The 22,682-nt window shown below is 39.0% G+C and overlaps 1 protein-coding gene across 3 annotated transcripts in view; it reads right to left on the bottom strand.

Annotated features, from left to right (window-relative positions):
- LOC131399108 (nuclear autoantigen Sp-100-like) overlaps positions 1-22,682 on the bottom strand; it is a 92,540-nt gene that overhangs the window by 14,674 nt on the left and 55,184 nt on the right. For all 3 annotated transcript variants that reach the window (XM_058533178.1, XM_058533179.1, XM_058533180.1), the window contains 4 exons: positions 9,486-9,530; positions 5,619-5,690; positions 1,613-1,660; positions 208-312 (listed from right to left, as the gene is read on the bottom strand). In XM_058533178.1, the coding sequence (XP_058389161.1) occupies positions 208-312; positions 1,613-1,660; positions 5,619-5,690; positions 9,486-9,530 (270 nt within the window). The remainder of the gene's footprint in view (positions 1-207; positions 313-1,612; positions 1,661-5,618; positions 5,691-9,485; positions 9,531-22,682) is intronic.

The raw sequence follows: 22,682 nt of genomic DNA, 5'->3' as shown, positions 1-22,682 counted from the left end.
CCTTTGCTGATTTTTCTTTGTATTCTTTCAATTTAATAAATCACGGCCAGGAATCCGATTATATGCTGAGTCCTATGAGTCCTCCTAGTGAATCACCAAACCTGAGGATGGTTTCGAGACCCCCAACACAGGTGTTTACCCCCTGAACAATATATGAGTCACATGAGTATTTTCTAGTTGAAAAGCATAGAAGACCATGAAACCCACCTTGTTTCATTTTCTCCTTATATAAAGTCCCCTTCACCTCACCACAGGTCACGGGAAGTTCAGGAGGTCGAAAATTCATCTTTTTGTCTCTGGGAATTCTTGGACCTGCAAGGAAGCATTATTTTTTTCATTCCATCTTTCTCTACAGCTGTACTCTGTCTCTCCTCACCCATCTTGAGATCCTTCTTTTAGAACTTAGAGTGTATTTGAGGGATTTTACCCATGAATTAGCTATATTTCTAGGTCTTTCTTTTATGGCATATTAGATAAATGAAGAAAATATTCTCCACTCCTGTCCTCTAAAATCCTGCGTAAAAGCCTCACGTGGAAGGATCTGAATTCCCGTGCTTCATGGCCAGAACTGCCTATTGCACAATGATTTTCCTCCTGATGTTTTGAAGGGAGATTTCTAGTCATATTATTGCTTTGAAGTTAGGTGGGTGGAGAAAAACCCCCTCAAATTTAAGCTTTGTCTCCTCATTGGAGGCATCAGCTGTGGGAACAGAAAGCAGGATTGCAATGGGGCACCTAGCAAGGGCAGTGTCTGTCTTCCTTCCTTGTTCTCTGCTTTGTTTTACTTCTCCTTCATGTGAGCTTTCTCTGTGGCTAAATAGGAAACTCAGAGTGTGGGGTGCTCTAGAAGAAACTGAAAATTGCTCAGGAAGAGGGCCTCTGCACCTTTGGGTGGGGGCACTGGGATCTGATTCCGTTGAAGCAGGTGTTGAAAGTCTTACAATTAACTTCAGTAGCAGGAGCGTGTGCTCCTGCCCTTCTGGCCAACATTGAGGGGGATCCATGTGGGGCTTCTCTCTGAGACAGGGAGATGGGCTGTCCATGGTCCTTCCAGAGTCAGTTCAGAGATACATAGACCATTAGAGCTGGGCGGGGGCCTAGGAGGCCACTCAGTCTAATTCACCTGCCACCCACCCATTCACAGATGGGGAAATGGTGGCAAAAAAGATTAAATGACAAGCCAAAGTCAGACAATCAAAGGAAGTTTAGGAATTAGGATTCAGGTCTTATATTACTACCCAGGGTCACCCTTGTGGGCATTCTGTGGCTTTCTATATGAGCAAGAGAAGGGTCAGCTAAATATCATGTGAGTCACACACTTTATATTTTTTCTTTATATTTTCCTCCTCAAAAGTTATCAGTGCAGTGAAGGGAGCCCTGCACAGGCCCAAGGAGGCCTGGGGTCTCTCCCAGATAATTGGCTAATCAATGGAGTGGGTGTTATCACCATCCTGTCATGTTGTTGAAGTTGACCAAGGCCAATGAATATCCTAATATTTGTTACTGGCTCTATAAGGCAATTAAGAAAATTGATTGATCACTCAAAACACAGATTATAAAATAAAAATTTAGATGCTTAATTTTTAAAAGTATATTAATCACTTCTTTTTACCTCTTTTTCTGCGTCTTTTCAAAGGCCCAGTGATGACTGTTTTTCTCCCTGAGAAAGTAGAAAAATAACATAAATGTCTCTTGTTTATAACATTGCATTGTAAACAGTAGTATTTTACAAAACCACCATTCAAAAGTGACTTTTCAGGAGCCTGTCTAGTACTTCAAGAAAAATATCGAATGCCTAAATCAGGAGTTAGGAACTTTTTCTGGAGAGGGCCAGATAGTAATTATTTAAGGTCTGTAATCTCTCTTGTGACTACTTAACTCTGCTGTTGCATTGTGAAAACATCCATAGATAGTATGCAAATGGAAAGATGTGGCTGTGGCTGTGTTCTAATAAAACTTTATTTACAAAACAGTCAGTGGGCTGGGATTTGCCCCGTGGGCCATAGTTTGCTGAATCCTGGCCTAGACTAGTTACAAAAATGACATTTAACTGAGATTCATCCTGTATTTCTTTTACTAATATCTCCAGATCACTTCAAATAAATATGAAACAGTGTTTTATGTATTTCCCAAGCAACAGGGTGAGAAGAATAATGAAATTGCACATCTGTTGAGCGCTCATTATATGCCAGGAACCATCCTTAGACCTTGCCTCTATTAACTTACTTCATCCTTAGAACAAATTTATTAAATAGGGACTAATACTACCTTCGTTTTACAGATGAGGAAATCGGTGTACTCAGATAAAAATACAAATTAAATAAAAGTATTGAAGATTTCCTTTGATAAAGAGACAGAGATAAAAGGCAATAATATAAGGTCTCAAGGGAGACCTCGTGGCAGATTATACCGATCAGGTAGCTGCCACAAACCTAAATTTGAAAGTAGATTTTTGTACTGAAGATGGTGGCAAAAATGAGCAAGGACTTCAAAACTAACCCAACGAAGGAGAACTTATAGAAACTGATGCCCGAGTTCTAAAAGTTGTAGGGTTAGAGATAACACAAAGTGTTGACACAAAGATGTCTCAGAAGGTTGTAGCATCTGATTTATGTGTTGATTGCGCCCCAAAAAAGAGCGAGTCATGTCCATCTGCATGTTTAGGTCTGCCGTCATTCAAAGGTGTTTGAATGTTGAAGTCGGGAACCTACAGTGGGTGGTCTTTCTTTCTAAAGGTCTGTGCTCATCGTTCTGGGCCCATGGCTGGCATCCTGGGGTGCTAATTTCGGTAGTGCAGGTCTCAGAAGAAAATCTCCTTCAGGTGCTCAATCATGACTGATCGTTTCTTTAAGCAGATTATGATCAGGTGAGGCTGGAAAGGAATCTTTCCTTCAATCAAGTACAAAGAGTTTTCAAGTTGGTGATGTTATTTCATTTTCTGGGTCTTTGCCATAATAATTACTCAAAAGGTATTTTTTTTTTAACCTCATCAAGATAAAAATGAGACATTTATTGATGATTCCCTCCCAAGGGGAATCACATCCCAAGATCAAGCATGTTCTACTTTATAAGGTGTTGCCTTTAAGAAGTTTATCAAGATATTATGGAGGTACATTGAAAGGAGAGATTGCTAACCCTGCATAAAAGAATCATAAGTAGATGAAGTTTTCTCAAAAAATTGCTCTAGATTGATCAATTACAAAGAACGTGATTGTGTCAAATATAGAGGTTGGTATGGTTGCCAGGTGTAAAAGGTCATCCACACAGGTGTGACTCTCTGTGGATCAATCCTCTCCTGTCACTCATGATGCTGAGTGATAGGAAAATTGGCCAGTTCTGATTCTCTCTTTCGTTCTCTCTCTCTCTCTTTTCCTGCAAGGGTCAAGGCCTACTGTCCCATGCGAAGACACCCGTGTGCTCTCTGCTTTCTCCTTGCTCTGTCTATCCTCTCCTTCCCCCTAAGATGACCAAATTGAAACCCCAGCCCCGGCTATAAACTGAGTTCATTCAGCAGTAGCCATTATTGGCAAATATACACTCTCTTGCTCTCAGTTTCTCTCTCTTCAAATCCTTCTGGGACAAGTGTGTGAGCTAGACTCCACTTTCATCAAAACTTATTGCAGAGAAATGACTTCAGGGCAAACAAACAGAAGGTCATTGTGCTCCAGCCCAGTTCTCAGCACAGAGAAATTTGGGCTGAAGACTAGATCACAGGTATCAAAGTGTTGCTGAGCTTTGCTTCACAATGGTTCTTGTGTGTTTGCTTGTTCCAGCACCTTGTTGTTATCTTACGTCCAAGAAGTAAAATGCCTGGACAAAGTAGGATTTAACCATTCTTGGGTCTACCATCTTAATAACCACCTAATAACACTAAAACCCCATGTTAACCCTTGTAAATAATAATGTGGTCAGAAAAATTAAGTCATTTAAAAATAATTTTCCTAATAGTTGGGACAAATCAGTATGGGCAAAAAAGCGTTATCAGAACGTTTAGGTGGCTTTTTATTTGCCTCAGAGTATCAGCAGAGTCATCAACATCCCAGAACAGTGCAATAGGGGCCCAGTATGCCTATAGCCAAAGTAAGGTGCTGGTCTAATCCTGCTATAGAGAACATGGGGGCGGGTAGTGAGGCTGGTTCTGCCAGAATAGGCCTTCCCCACCTCCAGGCCTTATGAGAGAGGCTACCTTTCTTTGGAAAGAATTGTCAGACACCTCCCCTCAAGCCAAGAGAGAAAGTGTTAAATGATCCACACAGGAGATAGACCTCTGTCCTTGGCAATGTCAGAGAAGGAGAAACTATCAGACTCGTCCCTAAGAAATGTAATGGTGAAGGTCATGGCTAGGCTGTTTTGTGGTGGGATGTAGGACTGAGCCAGGAACCAGCAAGGGAATCAATGAAGAAGCATGGTTTCCATGGCCTGGTGGAGGCCCTGTGGATGAGAGCTGAACTGGATGTTCTTGAGAGACACTCTGCCCAAGAGAACCACCTGGAGTGACGAGGTAACTGCAGCAGGGATGCGGACCTTCCAGAAGGACCATCCAATGTCATAATTCCCAAGCAAGTTGGCCATCATCAACTACCGAGAGGTGGTAAAATATATTGCTTTTGCTATACTAGTGGGAAATTTCTAGTCAAATCTTTTTTTTCCAATTATGTGTCCCAAGAAAGAATTTTAGACTGTAATTTGTCTATAATTTGACAAATTTGCCTATCTATTTGGGCCAGGGACTGGCTGAGCAGCGAGCAGTATCACAATGGAGCAGCCTGTCAGGAGATGGTGTCTGTCTTATCTGCTTGCTTCATTTCTCCTTCACAGCAGCTTTCTCCTGGCTGAAAAGAAAGCTCAGCGGAGTTCTAGAGTCATCTGCAAATTGCACATGGAGGAGGCTTTGCATCTTAGAACTTCTACATGGTGATGGGAGGGCGAGGAACTGAGAACCTGACTCCATAGAAACAGATCTAAAGGTTTTAAAGTGAACGTCAGAATCATGAGCTGCTGTTCCTGCCCTTCCAGACAGCAACACTGGGAATCCATTACAGATTTTGGGAATTCATTAAAGACACTCCTTGGGCTCCCCATTCACAATGCAGAAGTGAGAGCTGTCCACGGGCCTTCCTGAGTCCAGTGGGAGATCCACAGGACGTGAAGCTGTATATGAAGCTGGGATGGACCTTGGAGGGCAATCAGTTTATTTATTATTATTTATAATCTCAGTTTACTTCACTTTACAGAGGAGTAAACTAAGGCAGAAGAGGTGAAGCAACAGACCCAAGTCCACATGCTTACCTCAGGGGGTGGGATAAGAGGAAGGACTGTTAAGTCACTCATGAGTTACACACTGTTTTATGGCTACGACTATTTCCAGCCTTGGAAGTTATCAGTTCAGCAGAGGGAGCACTGCAGTGGCCCTGGGTACTGGGTACTGGTTGCAGATTCATCACCAAGTTACTTGTTTGTGATATTATGAACTTTCTCTCCCTGTCATGTTTGGGAAATTGACTAAATATGATATATTTATCAACAGGCAGCACAGCTACATAAAGCAATTATGGAAATAGGCACAGAAGAAAACATGAGAATTTAGATGTTTAGTTATTGAAAATGTATCTTTTTACCTTTTGGGTTGCCTATTTTCCATGATGCTCTGTTTCTCAGAGTTTGGGTTTTATGTCTGCCTCTCTTTCTCACTGAGAAAATAGAAAAATATGTAAACAGATGCTGCTGAAAAGTTGCATTGTATATAATAGTGCTTTTCAAAAATTCCATTTTACCATAACTTTTCAAGAGCCTAATGCAGAAAGAAAAACATACAACCCATAGCCTTGCACTTACCAAGCCTTTGATGGTTAACCTGGGTTCATCCTAGATTTCATTTTCTTTACCCTTACATTAATCCAAATTCATTTATATCCACATAAGTAAAAAAAAGAATTTAAGACACATTCTCTGTCCTTGTATCTCAAGAAACACTGTGAGAATAATAACAATGAGAACTAACAGTTATTAAGTGCTTATTACATGCTACATACAAACACCAGACACTTACATCTACTAATTTGTTTAAGAGATAGGGACTTTTACTATCCTCATTACCAATGAGGAAACTGAAGTATCTAGAAATTTAAAAATTAAGTGAAGCAATGCAGATTTCCTTTGGTCAAGAGGCAGAAATCAACGGCAGAAATGCAAGAATTTAGATTGTCTGGAGAGATGTGATGGTGAGCTATACAGTTGAAACACTGGCCATCACCTTAGCCCTGAATGAAGGCTTTTGGGCTGAAAATATGGTGAAAATGACCAAAAATCTCATGTTGACATGAGTTTGGATAAAAAATTAGGATCTAAGAAACTAACCAAGAGAATATTGCCCAAAGGGAATTTGTAGAAATAGAAGTTCAAGTCCTAGAAAGCCTTAGGGTTAGAGATATCAAAGAAAGGTTGATTAAAACCCTGTCTCAGGGGAATATGCTCTCAGATTCAGCAGGTGACGAGCTGCAGGTGGAAAGATGGTGAGGCATGTTCAGTACATCTCCTGAGAGCTATGTTCAAACATGTTGATTTCCAAGGCAGGGCCATGAAGTGTTCACCCACCCTTGTTTCCTTCCTCCCTCCCTCCTGTCTTCCCTCCCTCTCTTTTTCCCTCCCTCCATCCCTCTCTCTCTCTTTCTTTTTTCCTTTCTTCAATTCTATGGCTGGACTGCGGTTTGGGCTTGTTCAGCCACAGATATCTTAGACAAACATATTCTTTTTCTGGCCCTCTGTGTGTTTCTCTTCTACTGTTGGATTCACCTTTCATCAAAGCCTATTGAGGCCAAATGAGTCAAAGGTATAAAAGTAGTCTGGGTCAGCTTACCAGAGCTCTCCTTACTGGGAGATTCTAGGCTTAAGACCTGCTAATAACATAGAGCTATTGGACTTTTCTTTGTAATTGTTCTTTGCTCAAATACCCCACAGGAAGTAGAGTGGCTGTTCTTGGGTTTCCTGTTCAAATACTATCTATTGAAACCGCAGACTTGTTCTAGAAATCGAGTAAAGGGCTCCCCTCCCCTCCAGGCAAGTGAGAAGGTTCAGCTTCAAGGTAATTGATCTGTGTCTCCAGCAGTTTGAGGAAGGTAGAGACATTTTTTAAAGACTTGAGCCTGGGAAGTCTAGACGGGGTGACTACGTTGGGAACCGACTACATGACCACTGACAGGTGGACCCTGAAGGGGCATGATTCTCATGGGCCTCTCTGGGGAAGGTAGGAGTTCAGTTAGTTCTTGAGAGATACTCTGTCCAGAAGGATCATTTGGACGCATAAGGTGACCCCAGCAGGAGTGTGGAGTTTCTAGAAGCTGGGAAACTAAGAGGGAAGTGGTAAGCAGTCAGTTGGAGTTCCCACATTAGGGAACTTCAGCTGTCTAAAGAGGGGGGGGGGTCTCTGAAGAACTCACAAACATGGCTCATGCACCCCCCATATCTGGGAGACATGACGGATATATCATAAGAGGGTCATTATTACTCCTTACCACTTCCTTCTCTCTCTGTCCTCCCCAAATTTGAATTAGCTAAAAGCAACAAATACCTAGTGTGGTTAGAGAGGAAGCATGGATGAGAGGAGAGGCTGGCCTCAACCAACTTCCTCACTACCTATTTCCTGTTTTAATATTATATCAGCTCAGCCTTTTTAATAGTTAATGAGAATATCATGGCTGCTGAAAGGGACCAGCACAGCTCTGGGGCGGAAACTTCATCCTGGGGCAGAAAAAGAACTATTTGAGAGAACACATTTGAAAAGAAAGCAAGAGAAGGAACAAATGTGATTTGTGGTTAGACTACCAATTCCCACTATTTTAATAAAGAAGGTGAGGTACAGAGGTTTCACAAAAACTCAGAGGAAAAAAATCTTAGACCCAGTTAAGTATAACTTGGGAAATAAACAAGATGATAAAGATAAGTATAGAGATAAAATGATAGAGATGCTAGAAATATATAAATATATTTATATTTAAATGTGTTTATATTTTTATTATATTATTTATGCAAATATACATGTATAAATTTGTGACAGAGATAATCAGAAGAAATGGAGAGGAAATAAAATGTATCCAAATATTTTTTAACTCTAGAGGAAAAAGCCCTGTCACCTCTACAGTACCAGATAAAATTAGTAGCAGTATTTTTTTTTTTTTGGTGCGGAAGATTGTCCCTGAGCTAACATCCGCTGCCAATCTTCCTCTTTTTGCTGAGGAATATTAGCCCTGAGCTAACATCTGTGCCCATCTTCCTCTATTTTGCATGTGGGACTCCGCCACAGCATGGCTGGATAAGCAATGCCTAGATCAGGGCCCGGGATCGGAACCTGTGAACCCCAGGCCGCCAAAGCAGAGCACGCAAACATAACCACTACGCCACTGGGCCAGCCCAATTAGTAGCAGTATTTTATAAAATACGACATTAAAGAATGAACAAAAGAAATAAAGTCTACAAGAGAAACATAGGTAGAATGAGAAAGGGAAGGGAAAAAGAAGAAAGACAAAGAAGAGGAAGAAAAGAAGAAATGCAATAGAAATGAAAAATTGCAGAACCCAATGCAGAAAATGGAGCATCACTCATTTTTTTCATCCTCTACTGCACAAACAGTGTGGTGTCTGCTTTGATTGAGTTTGGTTTAAACAACTGTGTTTCCCAAGATCTGTTGTGGTACCAGGGCTCTGTCTTCTGCTTAATTGACTCAAGTTCCCTGTGTCTGTTTCTCCTTGTTCTGTTGAGGGCTGTGTTCATTAGTTACAACAAACCTTTCCAATGTTTTCTCCTGGTCCCTCATTTCCCACTCAAGGCAGACTTGTCTCTGTCCACATAGCTCTGTGTGCATCCAGGTTCCAGCATCTTTTCTTGACAAAGGCCAACAGAGAGTATGAATTTTCCTCCTTATTTGAGGAAATCAGTGACTTTGTACAAAAACGTGGAGGGCAAGTAGGCAGATTGCTATTTGTCACCCATAATCATTCTTTCTTCTGTAAGAATAGAATTACAGCTGGACCCAGGGATGCCTGACTAAAGATTATATTTCTCAGCCTCACTTGCACCTAGCTCTGACCATGTGACTAAGTTTTGGCCAATGGGATATGAGCAGAAGACTCTGGGTCTTTCCATTAAAAGAAATAGATGGGTGATTTCCCTGTCCATTTCTCCCATTCCCTCTGGTTGGGAGACTATGGCAACCAGATCAGTTTTCTTGGACCCAGAGAGAGAAACTGTGTGTTGAGGAAGGCAGGTTCTTCCTACCACTTCTGGATTGTTTGATGAAAGAGAAACAAATTATGAGATTTAAGCCACTGTATTTTGAGGTCTCTGTGTTACAATGACTCAGCCTGTACTCTAAATAATCCATTAGTGATGAAGCCCATAGGAGATTTCTGGGCTTCAGCAAAGATGGGGGCTGGCAGGAAGATCAGGGCTGCAGTAAGATCACAGGTGTGAATCCTCACATTTATTCTTACCTTTTTGGAGACTCTTTATCTTATACATACAACTTCTTTTTTCTCCTTCAAATAGAAAAGAAAAGAATCCTTTAGAATTTTGAACAGAGATTTATAAGCTTTGCATGTAAGTAACCTTCAAGTATTTTATTTTTAAGTCTTCATTCCACATTTGTTGGGCTAACTCTGTAGCTACCAACATACCATCTTGGTTACACTGAAAACAATAAAAGCAATAAAAACATTTACACAGGACCAGGCATTTACATTATTCTTTTACATATTCACATGAGGTGTTCTCATTCACAGTAAAGGAAATGTAAAAAGCAGTTGAAATCAGGCAGAAGCTGATAGCAGAAGAGAGGGAGGGTCATAGGGATCAAGCAACAGTAGATGTCAGGAATCGCCAGTCCAGTGCATGTCCTGGAATTTAGAGCCTTGCCATGAAAAGCTAAAGCTATCATCCACGTTTATAACAGCCAGAACATAAGAAAGAAGTAAAAGAAAAAAAGCCCATCAGAGAAACGAAGACAAGTTTAGAAGGAGAATAAAAGAGATTAGACCTTTCAGAAATTAACGTGAAGGAATTGATTATAGAAAGTAGAAAAGGAAAAAAAGTTTAAGAACAATTAAGAAAGATTGGAGAGAAAATAATCAATGGAAGACAGTGGACAAATCATTGGAGTTCTCTAAGAAGAAAATCAAAATAATGGAAGAAATACTTCGAGATTAATTCAAGAAAAAAGTTTCTGAAATTATAACAAAAAATTATGTACATATATTATGCTCATATATTTTCACCCTGAGGCAGTGAAAATTGACTTCAAACAGTCAACACTGAAATATATTCCAGCAAATTTACTGGATTTTAAAGCTAAAGAAATAATTGAATAGTCAGACTAGGCAAAAAGTCATTTTCAAGGCAGGGGTATATTATTGGCTATAGAATTTTCCACAGCAACATTTACTGCCACAGGAAAGTGGAAGAAAATCTACAAATTACTTCTAGAAATAAAGAGTGAGTAAACAGTGAGTAAACTATTTCTCATATATAAATAACAAAAAAATACTTTTGAATAGAAAAATTCTGGAAATATTGTTTGCACGAATCCTTATTGAGAAAACTACTGGAGGATCCACTTAAGCAAACCAAGACAGGATTGGAAAATTTTGGCAAAGGGATTAAAATAAAAGTGGGGAGTGAGGTGACAGACCAGAACGATAAACAAATGTGCCCTGGAAATATAGAAAATAGTATAACAGCAAAAAAAAAAAAAAAAAAAAAGTGGGAGGAAGGGGAAAACAGAGCAAGGTTATTGTCTGTTTTATAGCCAGGAGTCAAAGGGTGTTATTTGGACAAATCAAGGAGTAAACATAACGCACATTTAATACCTGAGAGGTAAACATAAAGGGAACATCATGGCCTAAATTGGGCTAGAGAGGAAAGAGACTGGACAGAGGAACAGGACACATGCTGATTTTATAAATCCTCCAGGTGGGAAATTGAGTACTGTCTAAAAGAGACTACCAAAGGTGTCATGTAAAGGTAATTCTAAGAGTAATCACTAGAACAAAAATACTAATCTTCTTAAATATCAAAAATATATACTCCTAACCAATGAAAATATGGGAAATGGGCAGGGGCTTAACCTTTCATTTCTTTTAAGGGAAAGACCCAGAAGTGGCTCAGATTTCTTCTACTCAGACACCATTGGACAGAACTTAGTCACGTGGCCAGGGCTAGCTGCAGGGAAGGTTGAGAGGTTTAGTCTCAGCTAGGTAGCCATGTGCCCAGCCGTAACCACTGGAACAAAAATGCAAACCTTTAAGGATCAGAAGTATACATGTGCACATAAATGCATAGAAGAGAGAATGCAGAGTTTAAATTTTTAAGACAAGACACTAGAATATATAATATAAATTCAGATGACTGAAGAAAGATCAAACATTTTCATCCTATCAATAAAAGTAAATGGGCTGGGGCCGGCTGGTGGCCTAGAGGTTAAGTGCGCACACTCTGCTTCAGTGGCCCGGGGTTCAGAGTTTCGGATCCCGGGAATGGACCTACACACCTCTTATCAAGCTGTGCTGTGGCAGGCATCCCATATAAAGTAGAGGAAGATGGGCACGGACTTTAGCCCAGGGCCAATCTTCCTCAGCAAAAAGAGGAGGATTGGCAACAGATGTTAGCTCAGCGCTGATCTTCCTCACACACACAAAAAAGTAAATGGGCTTATTTATTTAAATAAGAGCTTTTGCGAATGAATTACAAAGTAAACTCCAACTTTCAATCATATTAGGGACTCGTAAAAACATATTAAAATATGTGGAACATAAACGTATAGGCAAAGGTATGTTCAGCATGCCTGAGCAAAAGAAACCAGGGAGTCATGATCTGAACAGCAAAAGTAAGCGTAATTCAGGCCAAAAAGTTTTAAGCAAGTAGAAATTACAGGAGATACAGTGAGAAATAGGTAGAAACACCCTACTAGTAGCCAACTTTTTTTTACCTCCCTCTGTCCATGAGAGATCAAGGGGACAAAATGAGTAGGCTATGAAAGACTCAAATAATACATTTAACAAGGTTGATATGATCGATACATATTCAGCTCCATACCCAGAAAATAGAGAATATACATTTTTTCCCACCCTCTCTTAAACAACGCTTGGGTCAAAGAGGAAAAATAAATCCAAACTGAAGGCTATCTAGCAGATAACAATAACAAAAATATTGCCCATGAGAGCCTATGTATTATCTAATTAAAAAAACACTAATTTTAGAAAGAATGAAAAAAATATATATATACAGCCAATCTTCATTATCCATGGATTCCACATTTGTGAACTCACCAACTTGCTAAAAGTTATTTCCAATCCCCAAATCAACACTTATGGCACTCTCATGGTCATTCACAGACAGGTGCAGAGCAGTGAAAAATTTGAGTCGCTGGACGCACATGTTCCCAGCTGAGGTTGACCCAGGCCATGCTCTGCCTCCATGTTTCAGCTCTCATTCTGTAAACAAGTGTCCTTTCGTGATCTATGTAGTGCCATGTTTTTTGCTTCTTTTTTCTTTTCATACGCGATTTTGCCGTTTAAAATTGCCCCCAAGTGTAGTGCGGAAGTTCTTTCTAGTGTTCTAATCACAAAAAGGCTTATGTGATGTGTCTTGTGGAGAAAAGTGTGTGTTAGATAAGTTTCATTCAGGCATGAGTTATAATACTACTGGCTGTGAGTTCAACATTAATGAATCAACATATATATTAGACAAGGTATCTTTAAACATCAACACTCATAAAACATAGGTATGTATTTATCAGTTGACAAAAAATGTTGTGAACACAGGCTCACAGGAACCCTATTCCCTTTAGCAGCAATGGTCCCATATTAGCTAATTCAGTGTTTGGGTGACTTTATAGCACATATCTACCATGAATAATGAGAATCAGCTGTATACGTGTACATATGTGTAGATATGAATACACACACAATGTATTTTCAGAATTCACACACTGCTTTTTCATTGTTTTTTATTTCAGTTATTGTACTTTTCAATCTCAGAATTTCTATTTGGTTCTTTTTTTATAATTTCTATCTCTTTATTGATATTTGCTATTTGGTGAGAAATCATTTTCTTACTTCTTTCACATGGCTTACATTAGTTTATTGAATATATTTAAAATAGCTGATCTAAAGCCTTTGTTTAAGACCGATGTCAAAGAGCTGTCTTCTAGGAATTTTATGGTTTCAGGTCTTACATTCAAGTCTTTAATTCATTTTGAATTTACTTTTTTATATGGTGTAAGATAGTGGTCCAGTTTCATTATTTTGCACATAGCTGTCCAGTTTTCTCAACACCATTTATTGAGGAGATGTCTTTTCCCCACTGTATATTCTTGCCTCCTTTGTCATAGATTAATTGACCACATATGTATGGATTTATTTCTGGGACCTCTATTCTATTACATTGATCTATGTGTCTATTTTTGTGCCAAGACCATACTGTTTTCATTACTATTGCTTTGTAGTATAGTTTGAAGTCAGGGAGCATGATGCTTCCAGCTTTGTTCTTTCTCAAGACTGTTTTGTCTATTCAGGGTCTTTTGTGGTTCCATACAAATTTTAGGATTCTTTGTTCCAGTTCTGTGAAAAATGCCATTGGTATTTTGAAGGAGATTGCATTGAATCTGTAGATTGCTTTAGGTAGTATGGACATTTTAAATATATTAATTCTTCCAATCCATGAGCATGATATATCTTTCCATTTATTTGTGTCGTCTTCAATTTCTTTCATCAGTGTCTTACAGTTTTCAGAGTACAGTTCATTTAGCTCTTTGGTTAAATTTATTCCCAGGTACTTTAGTCTTTTTGATCAATTGTAAATGGGATTGTCATCTTAATTTCTCTTTCTGATAGCTCATATTAGTGTATAGAAATGCAACTGGTTTCTGTATATTAATTTTGTATCCTACAACTGAATTCATTTATTAGTTTTAATAGTTTTTTGATGGAGTCTTTAGGGTTTTCTATATATAGCATCATGTCACCTACACATAGGGACAGTTTTACTTCTTCCTTTCCAATTTCAATGACTTTTATTTCTTTTTCTTGCTTAATGGCTGTGGCTAGAACTTGTAATACTATGTTGAATAAAAGTGGCAAGAGTGGGCATTCTTGTCTTGTTCCTGATCTTAGAAGAAAAGCTTTCAGCTTGTTGCCATTGAGTATGATGTTAGCTGTAATTCCACTTCTGGGTATTTATCCAAAGAAAACAAAAAAAACTAATTTGAAGAGATATGTGCACCCCTACATTCATTGCAGCATTATTTACAATAGCCAAGATATGGAAGCAACCTAAGTGCCCATCAATAGATGAATGAATAAAGAAGATGTGGCGTGTGTGTGTGTATATATATACACACACACACACACACACACACATGCACACAATGGAATATTACTCAGCCATAAAAAAGAATGAAATCTTGCCATTTGTGACCACATGTATGGAGGGTATTATGCTAAGTGAAATAAATCAGACAAAGTTAAATACCATATGTTTTCACTTAAATGTGAAATCTAAAAAACAAACAAACAAACAAACAAACAAAGACTAAACAGACACAGATTCATAGATACAGGAAATAAACTGGTGGTTACCAGAGGTGGGGAGGGGTTGGGGGTGGGCAAAATAGGTGAAGAGGATTAAGAAGTATAAACTTCTAGCTATTAAGTCAGTCAGTCATGGGGATATAATGTACTGCATAGGGGATATAGTCAATAATATTGTAATAACTTTGCATGGTGACACATGGTAACTAGACTTATCGTGGTGATCATTTTGTAATATATATAAATATTGAATCACTATGATGTACACTCAAAACTAATAGGACATTATATGTCAATTATACTTCAATCAATCAATCAATAAAATCTTTGTCTAGTAATTTCAGTGTCTGGTCTTCCTTAGGAGCAGTTTCTATTTTTCCTGAATACAGGCCATACTTTGTTGTTTCTTTTTTTTTGTTTTGTTTTTTTAATTTTTTGTTTATTGCAGTAACATTTGTTTATAACATTGTAAACATTTCAGGTGTACAGGTTTGTTGTTTCTTTGAACATCAAATAACTTTTTTAAAAAACTTGACATTTTAAGTAATACAATGTGGTAACTCTGGAAATCAGATACTCCTCTCTCCTCAAAGTTTGCTGTTATTGCTATTTATTGTTACTGTTGGTTTTTATTGTTTATTTATTGCTTTTTTCTGAACTAATTCTGTAAAGTCTGTATGTTTTGCCACATGGCCACTATAGTCTCTGCTCAGTTAGTTTAGTGGTCAGCTAATAACTGGAAAGAGATTTCCTTAAGTATCTAGAACTGATAAGTCTCCCAGTCTTTGCCAAAGGGCTCTATGCCTGTGTTGATGCTTGCCTTCGACACACAGCTAGGCCGTTTATGACTCTACCTTAGCCCTCACTTCCTGCTTGCACAGAACCTCAAGGTTAGCCAGAGGTGAGAGCTCCAGGCTTTCTTAGGTCTTTCCTGAGTGTGTGCACAGCCCTGGGTATGTGTACTTCCCTAGACACGTGTGTGCCTTCTAGATGGCCAGAAACATGTTGGAGTTTTATATATAGATATATTTATATTTATTATATATATTACATTTATAATATATAAATATATATTTATGTATTAAATATAAATATTTTATACAATATACTTATTTATGTGTAATTTATATTTTAATATATTTTATTATAATTTTATATATTTTTATGCAACATCTTTATATTTATGTATATTTATCTACATAAACATATTTCTACATTATATAAATATTTATATGTAATATATAATTATATATTTACAAATAAAATATACAAAATGTACGTATTTATATACGTTGGAGTGTTATATATGTGTGTGTGTGTTTTCAGAATCCACCCATCCACTGCCACCAGCTAGTGCAATCCCCCGTCATCCTTTCTCCAACCACTCCAATAGCCTCCTTACTGATCTTACCCTCCTAAAGTCTATTCTCTGTGAGGACTACAGAGCAATCCTTTAAAAACATAATTCAGATCATATCATTCCTCAGCTCACAACTTTCCAATGTCTTCTCCTTTTACTAAGACAAGAATCTAAAGTCTTTACCAAGACCTACGAGATCTACATGATCCTGACCAATCACTTCCCACTCCATCCTCTCTACTTTCGCAGCCAGTGCTCTCCATGCCATTCCCCAAAAGACCACGCACTTTCTGTCTTGGCCTTTGCACTAAAGTCTTCTCAGTCTTAGCTCTATGTCTTAGCTCATCATCTCATTCGGATATCTACTTATATGTCAATTTGTCAATGAGGCTTTCCTTGGACACCACCTGTAAGATGGAATGTTTCTGTTACTCTGTATCTCCATTACTCTTTATTTTATATACTTATTTGTGTATTGTCTATATCCCCCTTTAGAATGTAAGTTCAATAAGATTTTGTTCACTTCCTTATTCCTATTGAGTAGCTTTGACAATAAATATTTGTTGGGTAAATGAATGAAGAATCTAAAAAGAAAAGAGAATAAATAAGTAGTGAGATATCATGTTCATGAATTGGAAGACTCAATATTTTAGAGATGTCACTTCTTTCCAAAGTCATTCTATGCAATTTCAATACAAATTCAACGGAGTTTTCTAGGGAACTTGACAAGATGATACCAAAATTTATATGGGGGACTGCCCGGTGGCGCAAGCAGTTAAGTGCGCGCGTTCCCGCTTTGGCGGCCCGGGTTCGCAGGTTTGGATCCTGGGCGCGCACTGACGCACCGCTTATCAAGCCATGCTGTGGTGGCATCCCATATAAAGTAGAGGAAGATGGGCACAGATGTTAGCCCAGGGCCAATCTTCCTCAGCAAAAAGAGGAGGATTGGCAACAGATGTTAGCTCGGGGCTAATCTTCCTCACACACAAAAACACAAAAATTTATAAGAAAGGGCAAATGACTGTAATAGCCAAGACAATTTTGAAAAAGAAAAAAAGTTGAGAGAAACTTGCTCTACCAGATATCAAGATATTATAAAGTTATAATACTTAATAAGGTATGCTATGTATTGATGTAGAATAGATAGAGCAATGGATCAGACTAGAAAGCCCAGAAACAAATCCATATATATGGCAGATTGATTCATGCCATATGTGACATCATACATTATTGGCGAAGCTGCGACAATTGGTTACCCATGTTGGAAAAAAATTAGACCCCTACCTGATAACATTCCAAAAAAAAAATAAATAAAAAATCAATTCCAAAAGGAGTAAAGATCTAAAGGAGAAAAGAGCTAAGAGTGTATTAGCCTGGTATTCCCAGAAGCAGATGTTGAGATGAGGGTTTGTGTTCAGTAAGTTTATTTGTGAAACTATCTCAAGGTTCAGCAAAGGGGAACTGGGAAGAAGGAAAGAGTAGGAGAGAAAGCCAACTGAGTCGGTTGCCCCTGTGGTCAACTGGTTCCTGATCCTGCTGGGGATCCTTTGAGGAGCTATAAAAAATGATCCTCAAACTATTCATCCTAGAAAAGGATTCACTGGATTTTGTTCTCCATTGGGCAAGATGTCCCACAAAATAGAAAAGATATGAAAAGATAACCTGAAAGGTAGCCTCAAGTTGGGTCAAAATTTCATAAATAAGATAGAGAAGCATAATCATAAAGGATAATATAGACTAATTAGATTACACAAAGATAAAATCTTCTAGGGCCGGCCCAGTGGTACAGCAGTTAAGTTTGCAAGTTCTGCTTCGGCGGCGCGGGGTTCACCAGTTCTGATCCACTCATCAAGCCATGCTGAGGCGGTCTCCCACATAGAAGAACTAGAAGGACCTACAGTTAGGATATACAACTATGTACTGGGGCTTTGGGGAGAAAAAAGAAAAAAAAAAAGAAGAAGATTGGCAACAGATGTTAGCTCAGGGCCAATCTTCCTAAAAAAAAAGATAAAATCTTCTGTACATAAAAAACATGATAAATCAGGTGAAAAGACAGGTCAGAGAGTGATGTAAAAGAGGCTAGAGGGGATATGTAAGAAATGGAGATTAAGGAAGGCCTCTCTGAGGAAGAGTGGAGGGTAAAAGTATTTTATGTAGTGTCAACATCATCTGCAAATTTCCTGAGGCAGAAACTTGCTCAGTTTGTTCAAAGAGGCCAGAGTAGTCTGTGAAAGAAAGAACGCTAAGAGATGAGATTTAAGAGGTGATCAAGGGGTAGCCTATGTAATCCTTTGTAGGCATGGTAAGGAGTTTAGGCTTTTGTCTAGGTTCAACTGGGAATCATTCAAAAGGTGTAAGCAATTGGGTGGCAGACTACTGAATGGAGAATGAATTATAAGTGGGCAAGAATGGAAGCAGAGAGACCAGTTAGGAGGACTCTGTCATAATCCAAATGCAAGATAATGGGGCTTGAACTGGGTAGTGGCAGGGGAGACAAAGAATGGACACATTTAATACATAGTTTTGAAACCTGATGATGAATGAATGTGGGAAGGTTAGGAATAGGGAGGAATCAAGCATGTCTCCTACATTTTTGGCTCAAGCAACTGACTAGATACAGTGCCATTTACTGAGATGAGGATGACTGGTGATGGAGAACAGGTTTGGAAGTGAAATAAAGAAATCCGTTTGGCATGTCAAATTTGAGACACCAATAGAATACAAGTGGAAGTTTGGAGTAAGAAGTTGAATTTATGATTTGGCAGTTTGAGAGAGGGATCAGAGGAGGAGAAATATAATTGGTAGTCATTAACATATTGATGGAATTTACAGCTACCAGACTGGTGAAATACCTAGCGAGGGAGTATAGTCGGAGATGAGTAAAGCACTCAGGTCTAAACCCTGGTGTACTTAGCAACCTGGAGATATCAGGAAGCCAAGAATGGTCTACCACCTCTAACCACTATCAATACTACCAACAACACCACCAACAAATGATCAGGAAGGAGCTATAAGCAAGTAGGAGAATGAAGTGTCCCAGAGGACAAGAGAAGAGAGTGCATCCCTCCACATGGCCTGAAGGGGACCAGGTTCTCCCAGCTTACTCACCTGATCACAGTGATGCCAAGGCCTGCCAGGTGTTAGGAGGCAGGGGGCAGCCAAAAACCTCCCAGTCAGAAAGCCCATGATCAGGTGGTGATCACTGCAGGCCACCCTCAGACAAGCCACACCAGCTTGATTCTCTTGACTGGAGAAATCAGCTTGTGATGGACAGATCCCTTTGGGTCTAAGGCCCCAGGCTCCTGGGAAGAAGTCTGCCTCCCCTTCCACCACTACTCTCCACTTCTGTTGCCTACCTCTGCTTCACCTGTGAGGCTAGCAAGGCCACTCATCTATGGTCAATCTGTACAGTCCTCCTGAGAGCATGCGGCCTAGAGGCAGCCTCACCCCCTTAATGAGATCTACAGAGAACCCCCATTAGCCAATAACATTGATTACTAAGTTACCCTCTATGACAAACAACCAACAACGAAAAAGCACCAATCTTCTAATTTGTGGTTTCCTGACATTTCTTTATCCCTCTTTATTTTAATGTTCTTTTTTTTTGCTTTAGGTATATATTTTTTACAGTCATATATTTGGATTAAAATTTCCACAAACTGATAGAATTAATTTATTCATTTAAATTACCCATCCAACACATTCTCGGATGCATCAATATGCAAAGGCTTTACTATTTCTAATGCAGTCTCTTCTCACCTGCCCCTCAGCAGCAGGAAGGAATTCCTGTGGGGCTAGTACCTCTGCCCTGGGGCAAGGGCAGCTGGAGGAGGAAAACACTGTAAGTATTTGGGGTAGGACACTGGTCTAACCTTGCAGAATTAGTCCTTCTCTGGTTTATCATGGTGGGAAAATATGGAGGTTCCCACCTTGCATTTAGCTCCCAAGGCTGCTACATTGTGGGGCTGTGTCAACAAGCACATGTGCCACTGGGAACCAGTGTTGCGACTGTACACTGGGCTATGTTGCAAATGAGACCCTTGACTCTGCCTCTGGGTGAAACTTAGAGCTTAAAAAAATAAAGAAAGTTCTGAGTTCACTGCCTTAGTCTGTGGAAGTAGGGGTCACTGTGAATTGTCCTTCCATGTCTTATAGGCTGAGCTATGGGGACTTCATCTCCAGCCAACAAGATTCTACCCAGTCTTTAGCATGAGCACAAGCTTGGCCAAAGTCTTTCAAAATCTTAGCCTCTCTACTGAAGCCATCCACACTCCTATTCCCCCCAAATCTGGCTCTTCCTCCCATTCTGCCAAATGCCCCATGCTGCTCCAGTAATGAAGGGTGGTTTTGAAGTCTGTTTATATATCTTCACCTGAAACGAGCACCTTGAAGGAAGACTGAGTTCGAGTAGTCCTTAGTATAGATGTGGTCTGATTTACAAGGAAGAAGTTGTGGAAGGGCTGGGGTGTGAAATGGGTAAGTGCAGCAGTGCAAAGGGAAGTGTGATGAGATCCATAAGGATGAGATCTGGTAAATGGAAAGTGTATAAAGAACGGTCATCAGTATTTGGAGATGAAAGGAAAAAATGTAGAAAGTATTTCGATGATGCTGCGAATAATAATTAGCCTATAAATAGCCTATAAATAGTAATGTTTATAAAACATTATGTAAGATGTAGTCTTTAAAATAATATCATAAGCATCTTTACCTAAATACTGAGCAAATCATTCACATGATGTATTTAGGTGAAGACAAGAAAGGGAATCTGAAAATAGAAAGATAGGGGGTTGCAAGCTGATTCAGATTTAAGTAACAAGATGGGAGGCTGTAGGGGAAAAATCTAGACACATCCTATTTTACTGCTTTTAGGTAGAATCCTTTTCAGGCCCTTCTCTGGTTCTACCAACAAAACTGAACACTACGGGTCTGTGTTTCTTATAAGGCTAAATAGAGAAATTCCAAAGACCACATTTTAAAAATGTAAATCATCGTAGCTAACAAAGAATTACAGAAAGAGATGGAAGGAAAATCCCCTCATCTCACAGCTGTGGAAGGAGAGAGACCATTCTATGCCATAAAACTAATGTAAAAAATCTGAATTGACAAAGCGTTAAACTGAGAAATTTCATAAGAAGAGAAGCCTTATTCTCTTGTAAAATATGGAGACATGTCTATTCATAACCATTATCAATTTGTTCTCTTCTCTGTTAATATAAATTTGTCCTTGGAAGAGTTATTTGAAGGGGTCTTGTAATACGCCCCCAAATTAGAAATTATTTCCACTTCTTCTGAAACCAACTGCCAAAGAAACTTTAATTCTGATCGATTGTCTTGATAATTTTTGGGCCTGGCCATAATATTTTAAGTGATATCTGGGGCTCTAAACAGTACAAATGCTTGTAAGACTTTTATGTAAAATCAGAAATAGATCCTTGGCATTCTAATTTCCTCACATGCAAGGAGGTAATAAAATGACCACCGATTTCCTATTTAAATAAAGATTTTGAGAGTCTTATCTTGTTTAAATTCACTCCAGCTATTATATAATGGGGGGAAAAAAGATATTCATAGTAACAAACAAGTTTGCATAACATATAAAACTTCTTAAAAAGAGTGTAAGAAAATTCTTAGCGGAAGAACATTAAATGAGGTGTGAATAAATGGGTCAAAGTTTCTGTTCTCCTCAAATTAATCTGCAAACTCAATGCATTTCTAATCAGAGGTTCCAATGAACTTGGGAAGAAGGTGGGGGAATCTTCTTGAGCAGATTCTAAAATCCACCCCCAGTGAATCATCAGGACGGTGCTACCTCTGAGCTCCACTTTCTATTCTGTAGCTCCTTCGATTGCAAAAGAAAAACTAGTATACAGACAGGTAAAGACACCCTGTGATCAAAGTGGTGATTCAAATCACAATGTAATAGTGTAGGGAATATTTTTTAAACTTCCACCTAACATACACACAAAGAGGTAAAACCCACGGGATTATAGATGTAAACATTAAAAATGATCAGGTACTTCAAATGCCCTAGAATCAAACACAGAAAAATATTTTTTAAAATCTTCAGTGAGAGGGGCCGGCCCGGTGGCGCAAGCGGTTAAGTGCGCGCGCTCTGCTGCGGCGGCCCAGGGTTCGCTGGTTCGGATCCCGGGCGCGCACCGACGCACTGCTTGGTAAGCCATGCTGTGGCGGCGTCCCATATAAAGTGGAGGAAGATAGGCACAGATGTTAGCCCAGGGCCGTCTTCCTCAGCAAAAAAAGAGGAGGATTGGCAGATGTTAGCTCAGGGCTGATCTCCTCACACACACAAAAAAAAAAAAAAAAAAAAGAAATCTTCAGTGAGAAACGGCTGTTGTAGATATGATAGGAAACCCAAGAACCAGAGAGAAAAAAGCTGACAAATTTGACTACCTAAAAACTTATAATTTCTCTAGGACAAAAGATTCTATCAATAAACCTAAAAGAAAAACAACGAATGGGGCAACATATTAGCAACATGTATGACCAAGATTTAATATATGTATCATATAAGGATTTCTATATTCATTCAGCACAGTAAGAAAAAGATGATTACCACAACAGAAAACATTGACATAGCATTCTATGACAGAGGATTCTATGAAGAAGAAAAACAGATCACAAATTAAAAACGCTCAATCACACTAAAAATGAAAACAGTGCCATGTGAAAGCAGCCCTTAAATACTTTTTGTAGTTCAATTAAAAACATTAAATGTCTTCATTCTC

This window comes from Diceros bicornis, chromosome 37 (genome assembly GCF_020826845.1).
Source record: "Diceros bicornis minor isolate mBicDic1 chromosome 37, mDicBic1.mat.cur, whole genome shotgun sequence".
NCBI classification, from domain to species: domain Eukaryota; kingdom Metazoa; phylum Chordata; class Mammalia; order Perissodactyla; family Rhinocerotidae; genus Diceros; species Diceros bicornis.
This window is presented reverse-complemented; position numbering and strand designations above follow the sequence as displayed.